This window comes from Perca fluviatilis, chromosome 10, assembly GCF_010015445.1.
Source record: "Perca fluviatilis chromosome 10, GENO_Pfluv_1.0, whole genome shotgun sequence".
Lineage (NCBI taxonomy): Eukaryota > Metazoa > Chordata > Actinopteri > Perciformes > Percidae > Perca > Perca fluviatilis.
Window position 1 is genome coordinate 27,161,719 of NC_053121.1, and position 17,200 is coordinate 27,178,918.

Here is a 17,200-nt window from a genome sequence, read left to right on the forward strand (position 1 = left end):
AAAAACGTACCAAAAAAAACATAAGTGTGCCTAGTGTTCTCTTAATACATCCATGGCCTAGTGGAGAGACATGTTTACAGAACAGTAGCAGTGCTGCCTTAACAAAGTGATTAAGTGTTAACATTCTGTCGGGTCTGATGTTGTGGCACGACCATAATACCTGCCAGCTGTGGCTGTCACTCAGAGTGATTACAGAAGTGGGGAGGGGCCACACATTCCAATACGATGATTGATGGGCACTTTTACTGATGAGACTCGTTAACAGCAGAGTCCTCTGTGTTGCTCAGACTCCCAGCATGCCTCCAAACCTTGAGCCCTGTCTGTTGTGTTGTAATACAGAAGATGCAGCGTCAGTGAGAGGAGCTCACATATGGATCTTGAGATAGGACTGATTGCCGCCACTTGCCTCCACTGCGATAAAGAGTTGGAACATGGCATTTTTCATAGCTAGTTGTTTTTTTAAGGTAAAAAAATCCAAGGACTTTTGCTGTGTTTTTTAATTTTATGGGTCCAGATGGCACACTACACCGGTAATGTGTAACAATTGTCTAGACTGTCAATTATCTATGTATTACATGGCCTTTATAAAGCAGCACTGCCTTACATCTCAGTTTTACTGTCTCCATTTGCCTCTATCTGTAATTGGTGTCTTCACACATACACTGAAACCACTTTATACAAGAGTATCAGTGCAGGGAAATTATCATTCACCCAGAGCCAACATTAAGATGACAAAAAGTGAAATGTGGGTCAGCAAGACCAGATGGTAACCTATTAAGGTAGACTCCAGAGCACAGGACTCTGTCAATCATGCGCGACCCGTGGGACTACAACAGTGATCTGCAGTAGCTCAGTTACACGGCTTCTTTGTGATTCACTGTTTTAAAGCCTCAGATGAAAGGCTACAAAAGAATAAGAGCTACAAAACACATGGCCTAGAGATCAAAAGGGACATAAGCCCTCAGTCAACACAGGCTAAAGTATAAAGTCACAAACGGTCACTGCTAAACAAGCAATCTCTTCTTCTAGTGCTTCAGTGTGTTTGTCATAGTGGGACTTCCGAAAATGATTGCAAAGGAAATGTCAAAGTCATTCCTCAAGGATCTAAAACCTGGCTACCTATTTGTCATCTTCAGGACTGTCAGTTATGCTTACAAAACTGTTGGCGATAGATGCAATTTACAGTCAGATGCTGAAGTGCTGAGCAATCTTAAAATACATACTGGGAATACACAAAGGATAGGATCACAGTGAAGCCTCTCCTCATTAGCATGTCACAGGAGTGATTCATAACATAGCATGTGGCCTTGTAAGATTGTAACGGAGCTCTGCTAATCTATTTGATAATTATTTCATTATTGATGTGCATTTTACTTGCACAATATGTCTTACATATACTATATACTTTTTTCAGTATTATTACATTTTCTGTTCTCCTTCCCTTATTAGTCCAAATATACAATGTAAAATTTAAATTACATACGTTTGTTTCTCTTCAAATCTTCTGGTGAAAACTATTTGTGACACTAACTTCCACAGCTTCATCCTGTGTTCGCTGTTTGTTCTAAACAGAAACAGCTATCCATTATTCGGACAAAACCCATTACACATTTCTGTCACAGTTTGTAGAACAAAAGCAATGCTGTGTATGAAATGATTACAATTTTCTTTTTCAGTCACTTTAATTTAACTTCCACTGGCAATAAACCATAACAATGTCCTAATTAATTTCAGCTCTGAAATTCATAGTTACTTAGTCAAACAGAACATCCTGAGGAAAAAAAAAAAATAAAATTAATACTTATACTCATTAACCATGTAAAAAAAAAAAAAAAAAAAAAAAAAAAAAAAAATTTCTGTGTTTCTGTAGGTAATGGTGAAGAATCTAAAACTGTTCAGAGACAGACTAACTTTCTAGAATGACAAAATGAATATGATAAGCTCTGTACAAACCAAAAATATGACAAGTACACGACATCCAAGCATCGTTCCAGTTATTTCATCCAAGGTTTTTTTTTTTTCCCAGGTTTTTGCCATCAAAATGGTGGACTGTTATCCAAATTTCACTGTACTGCTTTTATGCATTTTAAGTTTGCCAGAACTGCTCTAAAATGCATACAGACATGTCTAATGCAGCCTCCAATATTTAAACAAAGGGGGTGTAAAAAGCATATTTCAACATAACACATGATACTGTTTATTGAGTGTTTTTGTGGAATTTCTCTCCCTTCTTTCTTATACCCTATTGCGACCAGGATCAGTGGTCTATCTCAATAGAGTTGCAAGGTTGGAGGGGTGATTTTGCACGCCCCTGGTTCCAGAAGTAAAAGTCCCATTCATTTTCTCCATGTTATGTGACTCACAGTTGGAGCATTTCAAGATGGATATGAAACTCTCCGGGTTGAATCACTAGTACAAAAGACAACCAACTGTGTTCAAAAATCACCACATAAAAACGTAATTTGAAACTCCCATGTATATTTCAGTAAGAAACATCCTATCCAACCTTAAATTTATGTTATGTGTGCTGCAAAAGCTAGAAAACTGACACAATATGCAACACGAATGAATTCAGTTTCACATTCTGGGTCTATTTTTATTTATTCGGCAACCACAGTGCTGTGCCTTGTTTCCAAATACAACAAAGAAGCTTTTAGATTAGATTCTCAACTCCAACTGGCTTCTCCTTTATAATAACAGCAGTAGAGGCTCATGGGTATTGTAGTATTTAGAGCCTATGTTTGCTTGTCAAGTAGTCTGTATCCACGACCTTCCACTTCCAGGATTGTCCCGTTGCTGCTGGAAATTCCGCCATATGTCCTTTTTTTCAACCGGATATCCATTACCTAACGCTTCCTTTGTGTTGGAATTCTAAAATCCGGTGGATCTATGGTTAACTGCTTCTTAGATCTCTGCAGGGCAAATGGAGACAGCTAGCTAGACTATCTGTCCAATCTGAGTTTTCTGTTGCAAGACTTAAACAACCTTTTGAACGTACACATGTTCCACCAAAACAAGTTCCTTCCCGATGCTATTTTGCAGCGGCACTAGGGCTTCGTGCAGCACTTGGCACCTCCCATAACGATTTGTTTTTCTCCCATTCCGGAATGCTGTGTGGACTAGCCAGATCCTCTTCAACAGTGTTGTGGAGGAAGGTCTGGCAAAGCGAGACTACTTGTCAAGTAGCATTGCCGTTATCGTTGGAAATTCAGAGTGGGGAAAGAACCTTCTAGAACCAGCTGGCCAATATTGGATGATGCTGCTTAGGTGAACTGGCCTTTCTATCAGTGAAGGAAATAAATGTATTGCTATCAACTTTTAAATGTAATTTAACCAACTGCTGGAAAAGAAAGAGAGAAAGATAAGAAAGAACAAGAGAGAGAAAGAGAAAAAGCATAGCTGTGTGGGCGAGAGGGAGCAATCATATAGAAAGAAAGAGGTAAAACAGAAACTTAACTTTGGTAATTATTCAATATATTTCAGTGTAATTTATGGTTTAGCAGTAAAGTGGATGGAACTACACTGCAGACTGGAGTCTCTGCTGACGGTGACAACCAGAGATTACCTTGTGGCAGCTGCCTTATGCGAGTGGGTCCAACACACACTGAGTAGACCCACATCATATGTGCGTCTCCTATTTGAATCCTTAATGAATGTAAGGAACAATGATGGAATATACAAAAGAAGAAGAATGATAGGGATTTGACCTCTTATTTACGATACATTCCGGTTGCTATAGTACCCGGGCCAGCAGTAGGTTACATGGTTTGATTTTATTGTGTGCTGCATTGCCATTTGTATGATAATCACATGGATTGCTTTCCTTACGTTCCTTCGTCCCTGAATAACAAGACTGTCAAGGTTAGCTCATACTGAATGCAACGTATGTCACCCCCTCAGCTGCTTGTTCAAGGATTCCTGGTGTGTAAGTTATAAAATTAATGTATATGGACACATCAATGTGATTAACCTGCTTGAAAAAATTACAATATTCCCACTTATAACTCTTGGACTGCACTGACTTGTAGGGTGTCCTTTAGCACTGGCACTTTCCTTTTTTAAAACATTTATCTATTTTATTATGGGATAAATGGTATGCATTTGTGCGGGGAGGAAGGGTGGGGGGGTGGGGTGGTTGTGTCTATATGTTTCTACATGTGTTGTTTTTTTAAAGATTATTTTTTGGGCATTTTAGGCCTTTATTTGTATAGGACAGCTTAGACTTGAAAGGGGAGAGGGGGAATGACATGCAGCAAAGGGCCGCAGGTTGGAGTCAAACCCGTGGCCGCTGCGTCGATGAGTAGACCTCTATATATATGAGGCCCCCGGTGAGCCAATCAGGCGCCCTACATGCGTTTTTAACGGGCATGGACTGTCCTGCTATGAATGTTTTGTTTTTTGTAATGAGCACACTGCACCAAATTCCTAGCAACCTAGTTGCATGGCAATAAAGTACTGAATCTTGAATCTTGAAAGCGTGTTAAGCTGACTTCAGTGGTGTCATTTCCCAAAAGGTTGCTCAAGTTTAATTTCAGTACATGAAATATCATTAAAAACAATGTCTAAATTAGTTTCATTAATAGATGGAGACATGCACTGTGGATTAGCTTCTGATTAAAAGTCCAAAAAGTTCAATGTGTATTCATCTGTCTTGTCCCTTTGTCCAACCTTTGCAGCATTCAAGAGATACTTAGAGCGGGACATTAATCCTGAAACAACCTTTGTTTCTAAGACCAGGCTTGAATAGGCTTGTTGCCTTGTAATGACTTGAAGAAAGCAAAATCAGCTTTTACATGACCTTTTGTTATGCACAGCATCAACATATGTTGTTTTCCGTAACCCCAAACAGATGTCCCTCCCAGGTTCGAAGGGCATGTACAAAAGTACTGAGGCAGGTAATCTCAGGCAGCAGTTTTTTCTGCAAAACCTCCTCCCACCTCCCACCTGCTCAACCTGGCTCCAAAGCTCCCTTCCTCTTTTATAGACCAAACGTCTGATGCTGTAAGAGATATCAAGCTGAGTCTCATTATGATGCAGACCATGAGAACTGTAGGGCAATAGATTAATATCCCAAAAGCAATAACACAAGCAATTGACTGCTTGGCTTTCCTACCTTCTAGCGTGTGTTTTTTGTGCCATTGATGAGCACGCCCATAGAAATAAAATGGATAGAAAGGCCATTGAAATGTTGGCTGTGGTCATTTGATTGGTACACAACAAAATGGCGATTGTTGTTAGGTGTCGTGGTGACAATACAGTAGGGCCGTAAATTATGTCGCAGGCAGCTCGCTGGGAGGAGAGCATGGATGTGTTAAGAGGAGGAGAGCAGCCCGAAGGAGCAGCGGGAGTGAGGAGGAGGGACAGTTAGACCCACCAGCAATGGGTCAGCCGACCGCTGTTCGGCTCATTTTCTGTAACCAATGCAGTATGAATTCGCAGCGGAACCAGCAAGCCAGCCAGCTTGTAGATGACTTGTTAGTCGGCTAATGTTAGCTTGCTAACTCCGCCATATCATTCACAGAAAACAAGCCAAACAAATCTGTCACTCATCTGGTGATAGCAATGTGTGCTTTGTGTGAGTGAAGCATTAAGTTGTTAAATTTGACTCATTTAGCCGCTGGCTCTCTGCCTTGTAACGTTACTTCCCCACTGCTCGTTTGTTTGTTACTGCAAAACCTCACCTCCGCGACTTGCACATAAAAATGGCTGCCGCTCTGACCATTCTGTTACGTTGATTTGAATAGAAATGGCCTTTCTATCCATTTTATTTCTATGAGCACGCCATTTGGCTAAAGAAACGTCCATCACAGTCCAATTCCGAAAAAGAGAGAAAAAAAAGAGACAAAGTGAGAGATGAAGCAACTGTTTTGTTGTTATAGGAGTTGTTGCTTACCTTTATCAAATCGCCTGACAATGACATCAGGCTGCTACAGTACTATAACCATACAGCCCTGTACATCAGACTGCTTGCTTGTAGCGGACATTTAGCTAGAAGCTTAATCCCTAAAAAACACCACAATGAATTTCAGCCTGCATGCACTTTAAAAAAATTTAAAATGAATATTCGAATCCCAAAATTGAAAATCACATCTGTGAACACTTTTGTTAAGTAGAAGTAACAACGGTAAGCTATTTATTAGCAGTAACTTGATACATCTGTGATATGGTGTAAAGAAAGTGAACAGTGAGGCTGATATCAATGAGATAATTATGCTGGAACCCCACTGCAGCTTTCAAAGTAGGGTCTTCCTGCTTCTTATAATGGCAGCATTGAATCCCCCAGGATGTGTGTGGCAGAGAGTCAATGGACCTAATATGGAGTGATTCTTCTCCAGAGACATATCCATGGGAATGTGGTTCTGGTTTCACAGTTATCACTCACAAAGAGCTGTCAAGCACATAATGGCATTCTCTTGATCCAATTAATTAGGGCCTAACAAGGCATAGAGAGGGAAGGGAGTTGGATCTACTGGGTGGTGACAGATTCAAAGGCCTCTACAAGCCGGGCCAACATCTCGTCACACACTGGCCATTAGTGAGACATGTGAAGTACTGCTGTGTCGAAGAAAGTTGTGAACGTAGAACATGCTCACTAAGGTTTCCAGCCACATATAAATGTGTAGTAAAGCTTGCCAATCTCCTTCATAATACACAATCATTCATGTTTAGATAAGTTCAAATGTTGAGTAAGTAAACACTTCTTCCTGAGGTTCTGTGATGAAATCTTCTGTGCACACAATTTGCAATTTCTTGGCTGTGTCATTCCCTGTTTCTAAAATAATTAATCAAGTAGTGGTGAACCGGGGTGGCATCCTCTGCTGCATGGAGCAGATGTTGTAAATCCACTGCAGCTCACACAGACAGGTGCCCTCCAGCCGGTTCCTGTCTGATGCCTTGGTAATGGCGTGTTTCCTTTCCTTGAACACTAGAGGAATCGAGCAGCGCTTAGATCAACCTCTATCATCTCCACATTACAAGGTTATACAGCAGCGCAAGTTGACTAATCACCTTATGAGGGGGCTTGGTGGAACAAAATGTACAAGACACAAACATGTATTGAATATCCAGACCAAAGCAAACAGATTCTTAAAGGGTAACTTCAGGTTTTTTCAACCTGGACCCTATTTTCCTGGACTAATTGTTGTTCCCATTCAGTAGACGGTACTACTGGGGACATAGTACAAGTGACATGGTTTAGAGTGAGGACGCGGGGCCTCCATGGATTGCTGCGAGGTTACACTATTTCGGTTTCTAATACTATTTCTCGGTGTAGACAATAATTCAATTTATATTGTGCAAACAAGCATTTCCAGTCATTCCTTTTTATTGTGACCAGGACGAAGCCACAAACTGATTTCACTGATTTGATTAACTGAAGAGCTCCTTCTAGGCATAAAGATGCCGAATTAATTTCGGTAAAAAACTGCTTGCTGTCATAGCTCTGCTGGTATATGGTCTAGTCTGGGAACGCTGATAAGAAGCTATTCCTTTTGCTGCCTGAAGTATAATTCACTTGCCTGTGCATGTAAACAAACAATATAATGGTAATTAAATACTATAAAGTTTGAGGCGGCACTTATGTTGATCAAATAATAGCAATAATACAGCACATATGCACAGCTACAGATATCAAAAAGCTCAGTTGGTGAGCTCATTCATCCTGCCTGTCCGAAATCCTGTGTTGGGACCACAATGATAACAAGGATGCTGCATCCATCATTTGCAAGCACCGTTGTCTAAGCTTTGAGGTCAGTTTATGAACTTTTATCACAATTTCTTTTCAGTGTTTAACTCACACCACTTAAGACTTTGATATGTTTGAAAACTTATGGGGCAACATAATGTGTCAATGTTTATGGCAAGAATAGGTTACCAAGTGAGAGAAGGGGGGAATTATAAAATAACTGCTTACTTTCAAGCTTTTATTACTATAAAAAAAACAAAGGCTCCCCAAAAAGCTGACCACTATATGATACAGCAGCTCTTCACAGCAGGAACATTGGAAAGCGGAATAGGAATGAATATCAGCAGCTGTCAGTCCTATTTGCATGGAGATAACATAGGACAGATGACTGGTTTATCAAAAAGTCACTCACTGTCTGCCCCCTGTGGTTATTAATGCCAGCAAGTCAAAGAGGAAACAGAAAACTCACTATATTAATCAAAAAGAAGTTCAACATTGACTGAAGGTTATTACATCAAGAGAGAGCATTGTTATATACATAGAGTAAAAGTAAAGTCCACATCTTATCTTATCATTTTTAAGAGGATTATGTCTCTAAATTGCACCAATAGAAAACTGCAGTGTTGTTTTGAGCGTATTGCTGATGCCACACCGGTGTTTGTCCCTCGACGAAAGTAAGTAAGTGAAATAACTTACGCCCACTCAGTGGCAGTATTGTAGGCATTGTGTGCAATGAAAATACTAATTTCACACTCAGCTAACTAGAGGGGGGAGACCAGAAAATATCTCCTTGGACCTTTGTCGCATGTACTCTTCCAAAATTTGCTTCACTCTATCTTCATAAAACTTCACTCACCCCAAATAGATTTAGCAGTGTCCCAGAAATACAACAAGAAATTGGAGCTTAAGCCCTCCGTTTGAAATTGTGTCACAATGAGGCTGTACCTCCTTGTCTGAAGGAGTCTTGCTCTCTGGATAACCACCGGCATACTCTGTGTTAATGAGCCTGTGTTTGGCCCTTAGAGGCCACTGTATGTCTATAACCTCTGAACCATTTTCTGAATTTCCTAACAGGTCTAATGGAGAGGGAGATGCTGCTTTTAGTCCGATCAGGAGCCCTAGTTATGCAAATACTGTGTAATTTTCACCTTCTAGCTCTAAGCTTGTAGCCTGACAAGCCAAACCCACATCAAGATGTTGGGTCTGGGAACTCACCACTGACAGGGCTCAATCCGAGGAGCGGGATAAATGGTTGTCCTTCAGATTCCCTCTGCACGCAATAGGATAGCGCTACAACCAGGCAGAGCAACAAAGAAGGTAGCGGAGCTAGTCGATAGATTAAACTTTTGCCGTATCCGGTCGGCAAAACTCCGAACACATCTTCTTTTTTTAAGAATGATTTCAGTGCCGTTCTTTGTTCTTTTCTCAAAGAAAAATTTAACTCCAAGACCGCTGTTCCCGGCAGCAGCAGCCATAAGCCCATCCACTGACTCTATACACGATGTGATTGGCCTGACTAGAGTTTGGTTTTTCCGGCTCGCAAGCCAAAGGAGAGTGCCTAGACCCCCATGGCTGCAAATTAAATTTGCTGCTGCTAGGATGCGTCTAGATTTCTAGGCTACTAAGCTTGGCTATGTGTTATGCAGATTTAAGGAAACCCATTCTGTGAATATATCACTGTCACTTAAGTTAGATAATGACCACTGGTGCTTTTTTATTTCATCTGAGTGACAGTGATGCAGTCTGTTTTTAGTTTCCCCTTATTTCACTTTTGAACGTTACCTGCCAGTATAAGAGAGCAAGAATCAGACTTGAGATCTCGGACACTGACCAGAAACATGATAATTGAGGGTAATGTTGTGACAGCCAAAGGAAAGGGGGAAGGGGGTTGGGTGGAAGCAGATACTGCATGTAATTGAGAATATATAGTGTAGCATGTCCATCCCAGATGTTTAATTGACTTAATCCTGAGGCATCTTCAAGAAACTGAACAGCATCTCCTTTCTACTGCCGTTTGCAGTGTGTTTTATTTCACTAAACCCACAACATTTCATCCAATAATGCAACTAGTAGACTGATGGAAACTAACTGCTTGCTCAGCAGTTCACAGAAAGCATTAAATCAAACAAAACAAAATGTACTGTTCGGAAGATCGATTTTCAACCACACAGTGTTAAGTTTTTCTACGAAAACAAAGCATCTCACCATGAGTTTGAATGTTCCTCCAGCTTTTACCACAGTGGGATTTTTCTTGCCAAGACCTTTACTGTTGCATAGGCCAGGCTTAATCTAACAAAGCAACGACAAGCATTTTCCTTTAAACAAGACACTGCATCTGAGAGTTTACTTATGTTTAAACACAGGGGAAAAGGCAAATGAAAGGAAGATGTTATTCTAGCCCTATGGGCTACTGTAGGGTGTTGCTTGTACATAGTATTGATATTTATTTAAATCATTTACATGATTTTGTAAACCCCAATATGCAATTTAATATATCCACTGTGGCTTACAATATCATTATGTAAACATATTCTTAGCATGCATGCACTGGTACTATTTATAGAATTTGCAGAATCTTAAACACCAAGCGCACATCTTACACATCAAAGTCTGTTTACAGGTATTGGCAGTACTGTGGCATGTTGTATGTGCGTTTTGTGGCTCCAGAGGGAGACTAAAAGTTTGAAAATGAAAATAAATTTTGGTATGTAGGGTTAGAAAGAAGTGAGCTAGATCAAGCACTAGCATAACACACCCAAATCTCAAACCGCACTGTTGGCATTTGCGTTGCATTGTGGGTAAGGTAGGTAGGTTGTGTTTTGACAGGGAAGAAAAATGAAAGGAATAAAAATATAATATGCCTGGCTCTGCTCCATCGATTTTGATCCTTTATCAAAAAGCTAAAAAAATAAAACTGTCCATTGTGAGTCCCACAATTTTATAGAAGTTGCCATGTTACATTGGTGCTGTACTCTTTTAATAGTAAGTTTAGTGCTATTCTCCATGATATTTGCGAGCTTGATAGTTTAGGCTATGATAACCAGCTAGTAGCTTTGTCTGCCTTCTGTTCGGTGTTGAGTTTTGGGCAGCTGCCTGCTGTATCTGAAAAACAATTAGCTGAAAGACACCAAAATGCTTTGTAAAACTGAGGGGACCTGCAGAGTTGTGTCTGTGACCCTGTTTACACTTGGTTTTAAAATGTGTTTCGGACACATCACTGTTTGCACCTGTATCTGTAATGCATCTCCAGCTGACCACTTGTGTTCAGATTTTGTTACTGCCTATGTGACTTCTGCTCAAAGGTCAAAGGGCCCCACGCACAATTATTACATCCACACTCTTGCCAGTCACGTTAGCGGTTGTGTTGGTACAGCTGTAGATATCGCTGTCAGCAGAAGCCAACACATCTCCTTCCATAGGGCAAAACAATGGAAAGTCTAGCAAAATGTTGTTCAACTGGTCATAAAATGGGCAAGTTCTAGAGCATTGCTGCGCTGTCACCAAAACAACAACCACATCCTGCATTGATTGGTGACGTATTTTGCTGTCATGTCCTTGTCGGGAATAAGGACACATTAGCATTTAAACTACAAAAGATGTGTGGTCAAATGGGTCCCAGACAACGGTTTGTGTGTGCTAGTGGTTTGAGTGATCGGATCACAATGCGTCTTTGTGATCATTTACACTTGTATTTAGCTCTGTCCACTTGATCCGATCACCCAAGACGCATTTAAAACCAGGTGTAAATAGGGTCTCTGGGTTCATCACCACAATCAAGACTTTTCACATACACATAGCAATTTGATCCAGTGTTGATTTCGCAGAAGCTTTAAGTACTGAAGTACAGAAACAAATGAGACATAATTGGTTTGTGAAATTATAAGAATAGAATTGCTTAAGCAGTAGTAAAGCCTGTTGAACATGAGGATGGAAATGTAATATTATGAATGAATAGACAATTAGGTTTTTACAGCTTTTACCATCTTTTGTAACTATAAATTAGGGTCTGTCCTGTTTTTAGTGGCAAACTAAGCATTTTACAACATGAAATATAAATGTAACATAGACAGGAGTTGTATTCTGTGTCTTCGCATTACTTGTTGTTGGTCATTTTGTCCTGACAGAGTGCCTTCAATCACATAAATCTCAAGATGTAAACACATTCAGTAATGAGTTAACTGTGATATAATATAGATAATGGATTAGGGCTTTAAATTCAGACTCATTTATTTTTCATCCACATGCATCACGCCTAATCAATGGAATGTCTTTGGTTTTAACCCTTCCCCAGCAGACCTTGACAATGTCACTGCTTGACTCAGTCTTTTCAACTGTGAGCAGCTTTGATGATGATTATGTAAGACAATTGAATACTGTCACTATTAAAAGCCAGAACCATCAGATTGACTGACATCAGATGAATGGCAATGTTTCAGCGCAACAGCAGATTTTAAAACCTTACTAATTAAAGACAAAGGCATTTTTCTTTTACAATGGCTGGAGAACAGACTCAGCCCACAGGATAAGTGTAACAGCCTTTCTGTCTCTAAAGCTTTAACCCCCAGATCTGCCAGTGAGTGAATAATATTGACATATTGACAGGGTTTAGATAGAAAAAAAACATATCCCTTATAGTTGTATTTCCTGTAGAGCATGCGGCTCTTGAGATGCACCACTGACTCTTGAGGATTAATATGTTATTTTAAAAGTTTAGTAAAGGTACCGTTAGGGCAGATGCATTAGGTCATTAATGCAGCTATTTTTTATGCGAAAATCCATAGCATTTTCCCTGTTCCTTCACCCATTTTACTGCATTATATAATAGTAAGTAGGTAAAATGTACTGTAATTTCTAGCCCTCTCAGTCGTTTTGCTCTCCTCAATCACAAAAATACATATAACTAATTATAGAAAGTCAGTTGTTGCATTAACGTTTCATAAGGTGAACATTTTTTTTTAAAGAAAAGCCATAAAATGCCACCAATTTGAGCACAATAACAAGTATATTGAATCTCATTGAATCAGTGTGACCACTTGACACAACATCCCTATTAAGCACTCAATTATACAAGGTGCTGTGTAATTATCTGGTTTGGTTGTGATGTGTAAGAAACTGAACAGTTACAGTACAAGCATGACCAAGTGTTGTTTGTGGAGATCTGCTATGTGTCGTCGAGTTTGCCGTTACGAGCGCAGCCATCCTGGTTGCGGCTGTGACAACTTTAGACAAGAGGGAGGAGTGAGGGAGGAGCCATAGACTGCTGCTTACACTCTACGTTACGTTACACACTTTCGCTGGCAATCACATCATAGCCACGCCCTAAAATACACCCTGCTTTATTGCCGATTTTAAAATCAACGAGACCATAATTCAAAAAATTAACATCATTCTGTATTGCAGAAGACTTAAAACTAGCGATTCAGACCATAAACTCATTATGAAAATGTTTACTGAGGTAATAAATCAAGTGATAAGTGGGTCACTTTCTCATAGACTTCTACAGAAACTGAGCTCTGCATGTGTCGCACCCTGCTGGAATTCAGATAGAATGCAGGTTTAAGGCACTTCCGCATTTGCAGCACTTTGCCGAACCGGATGTTTTGTCCATTAATATTAACAGTCTATGGTCATACATGAGGTCAAAGTGATACTAACATCTTGGTAAAACTCCCATAGTCAAGGGTACTTTATCTCCTGTCACCAATAATGCCAACGTTTCACTGGGAACGGAATGACTGACCTATCTGTCCCACATGAAGACAGCATGAGCATGTGATGGGCTGTATGTCTGCCATGGGTACTGCCTTCTTCAAATGAGATTCATGACAAATGCCCTAGAAGAGGCCAGCCAATATGCTAGGTAATAGCATGCTTGGCAGTACTTATCTGTCTCCATTAAATACACAGTTCATATCCCACAATGTCAAAACCATTAAATCAAACATATATATATAGCATGATGGTAGGCTGCAGCTGGCCGCTGTTGCAGTTAAAAAAAAAGCATCTCTGATTAAGCTAAGAGGTTAAAGTGCAAAAAAATCTGAAGACAAACTAAAAAGCTGTGACATGCCTTAATCAGAAAATGTTGAATTATGAGAAGAGTTATGACCAATTTGCATATCATTGTCAGCTGCTACTGGTTTTTCACTGCAACTACCAGTTTGAGTGCCACTAAGATCACCGCTTGTGCTTTCAGTTTGACCCATTAATATTAATGTGGCCATATTATGCTAATTTTCAGGTTCATAATTGTATTTTGAGGTTGTATCAGAATAGGTTTACATGGTTTAATTTTCAAAAAACACCATATTTTTGTTGTACTGCACATTGCTGCAGCTCCTCTTTTCACCCTGTGTTCAGGTCTCTGTTTTAGCTACAGAGTGAAACATCGCACTGCTGTAACATTTTTGTTGGCAGTCGAACATGCGCAGTAGCTAGGTAAGGCTCACAATTAGCAACTAGCTGTTTCTCCAACTGCAGTCAGTACAAGGCAGGATTAGCCGGGAGACTTCTTCTAAATGAGAGTGCACTTCCAACTTTGTAAGTAGTTCTTTTGTAGATTATGGCGAACTTGTGTGTGTTGTAGCAGTGTTTTGCCATTGAGAACGAGGGGGCTAACCGCTAGCATGGTTTAGCCCCCTCGTTTTGTCTACTGACGAAGAAAACCCTGCCCATTTTGACCAGCTCACCTGGAGACTGAAGGCAGGATACATTCAGAAACCTGTATCTCACTCAACAAAAGCATGGATGTTTTTTTTTTTCAAGTTTGTATGCGTGTGGAAGCACCAGACACAGAAAATAACACCCAAATCCCAGAAAAAGTGATTTTTTTCATAATATGGGCTCTTTAAATGCAATCACCTTGTGCTACAATTGCAACTTGATAGAAAATGGTTGTGTGTGACTATGGTGCCCCTTTTACCATTTCAAGTTAGTAGGAAAATGCTTATCTAACCTAAAATAAGAAGACTTGCACTGCGCAATTGTGCTTAATTCTATATCATTTTGAGCCTTCATGTGGATCTGTCAAAGTGAGCCCTGGTGCACATTTATCATGTGGATAAGATCAAAGCTTGGACAGTCAACTACTTGCCTGGGATTCGTTTTTATTTTTCGTAACAGTGGAGGCAACAGTAATTTAGTTTGAACTTCTCAACTGACCCTCTGCTAGATTAATGTCTTCTTCAGGACCTGAACACCATGACTGCTCAAGGTTCATGTCTCAGCTCAGACCAACATGAATCAGATACCTACAGTAATGTAGTAATGTAATGTTTCTGTTAATTAATAAATGGACTGACATTTAAGTTGAACCATAAACATCTGGAAGATTGTGATGGTTTTGAGATCCTTCTCTTGGCTTGCAGGTATCTGGAGCAGTTAGAGGAGCTGGATAATGTGTGAACTTGGTTTTTTGGTGTTTGCTAATTGATTTGAGCAAATGGCTAAACCGGATAGAATCAGCATCCCTAAAACTGTATGATATGTAGAACTAAATTCAGTTCATCAGTAATTTATCCAGACTAAAGGGCAACACTACTGCATATATTTACATTTATATAAAACAAGTGCAGTCTTGAGTTGTTTTCAAGCATATGGCTGGAGCACAAGCTGTCCCTGTCTGTCTCTAATCAACCATTACCAGCCAAATCATCCAACAAATGTGAGACCGTCAAATGTCATTACACAGAGAAAAGCTGATTCTAAAAGCAAAGTGCATTTGTTTCCATTGATCATTTATTACTGTCTTCATTCATTTATCCAATGAAGACCTCCAAAGAGGACATTAATAATAAATAAAGGGGTAAGACATAATGCATATTCCTGCCTTTGTTAAGCAGGAAAGCTGGTGCCAATTAAAAGGAGAATGATTATCTCCGGTGCCATGGCCATCAGTGGGTAATTATACAGTTAGGAATGTGGCAGTAGGATTGAGATTGACATATTTGTGTATGGTGACAAAGATACACTGTGAGCCAACAACACACAGCTCTCCTCTCTCCAGACTGTGGATTGTTGCCACAGAAATCGATATTCCAGCTTTGCTCAATTACATGGAGAGCAGGTAGCTCAGTGACACTGCAATGACTGATGTACTGCTGAGGATGGTCATTTTTAGAGTCTTTACTAGATTAAACAATCAAGCAAGTCTGGTATAAAACTTTAAAAGCATAAAGTAGGTAATATGACGGATATTATGTGGTCTAAGGGTAAAACGCTATTGATTATTACGATAAATATTGTATGATGCAAACATCGATGGGATATGCAATGGGCTTCTGCAGTAAGTAAACTAGGAAGCAAAAACATATAACCCACACTGACCCATGGGAAAAAGGACCGTTCTTATGCAGTTTTTATATAGCACAGAAACACACGTATTCAGACACACATTTAAGCACGTGCGCGTATGCATAACGCTCTTTTTGGATAACAAATATAATGCCGTGTCCCAGCTAATCTCGAACAGGAAAATCATGTTCTTTAATTATTATTTAGTAAAACAATTATACATAAATCTACAAGTTTTTCTTTTTACATTATTGTTTTTAAATATGCAGCTTGGCACTCAAAAGATTAAAGGAAAAACGACCGACAAACTCCTTCTATTGGATTGATTTGATCAATCAAACTCCTAATGGAGCTGGTTGGATTATTTATTTCCCCTGCTGAAGACATTTAATTCCAACATTTGCTACGTTTATTTATTTATTATTAAAAGAAACGCTTTTACTTACCCAAAGTTATGAGATGAAACAGATAAACTCCCCACAGATCCATCTCTATTTGAAACGAGAATTTCAGATAACGCGTCGGACCTACACGTACAGCTGTATGATTACACGGCAAGAAGAGGATATGCTGTTTTATGTGTGGAAATCATTATTGGCAGAAGGAGATCTCTTTTAAAATCTCTTTTCAGCTTGTTTTTGCTGTGTTTTATTCCATCTGTTTCTTCCAAGACGTTGTCAAAGTCGCGCTTTTGCTCAAAGCCAGAGCCATGCGTAATAATGTGAGTGAAAGTTGTCCTGTGCGCTGTATGGTCCGACTCCGGTATTGTGAGAGAGAGCCTTCTGTTGCGCGTCGAGGTGGTCGCACAAGTCCTTGAGTCCGCTGCTGGAGAGATGCTGACTGCTGCCGGGAAGAACCACTGCCAAGAGGGAGGGAGAGAGGGAGAACGCGTTGTGCAGGAAAGGGCATTACACAGCCTGATTACACAGTCAGGGCTTCTGTGGCGTTGATAAAGTATGGCTCAAGGTTAATTCAGAAACAAAACCAGTAGGCTATCATAATATTAATACAGGGACTCGGAGTGTGGCTGTGGTAGTTTATGGTGATCTTAACCTGCCTTGTGGTATTTTTTAATACTGTTATAGCATTAACTGATGCTCCAATATTATATAATATATTATAATAGTATTTCTATATGATCTTCTAAAATTTCCCTCGAGATGAATAAAGTATCTATCTCTAGCTATCTTTTATTGTATCCTATAGATTTATTATAATATTAAA

The 17,200-nt window shown here is 39.7% G+C and overlaps 1 protein-coding gene across 3 annotated transcripts in view; it reads right to left on the reverse strand.

Moving 5' to 3' along the window:
- The window catches only part of gfra4b (GDNF family receptor alpha 4b), a 45,889-nt gene extending 29,046 nt beyond the window's left edge, over window positions 1–16,843 (reverse strand). The window contains exon 1 of one of the 3 annotated variants that reach the window (XM_039814296.1): window positions 16,423–16,843. In XM_039814296.1, the coding sequence (XP_039670230.1) occupies window positions 16,423–16,465 (43 nt within the window). In that variant the 5' untranslated portion in view covers window positions 16,466–16,843. The remainder of the gene's footprint in view (window positions 1–16,422) is intronic. The other 2 variants (XM_039814295.1, XM_039814294.1) reach the window with 2 other exon arrangements.
- Window positions 16,844–17,200: the final 357 nt, after the last annotated feature.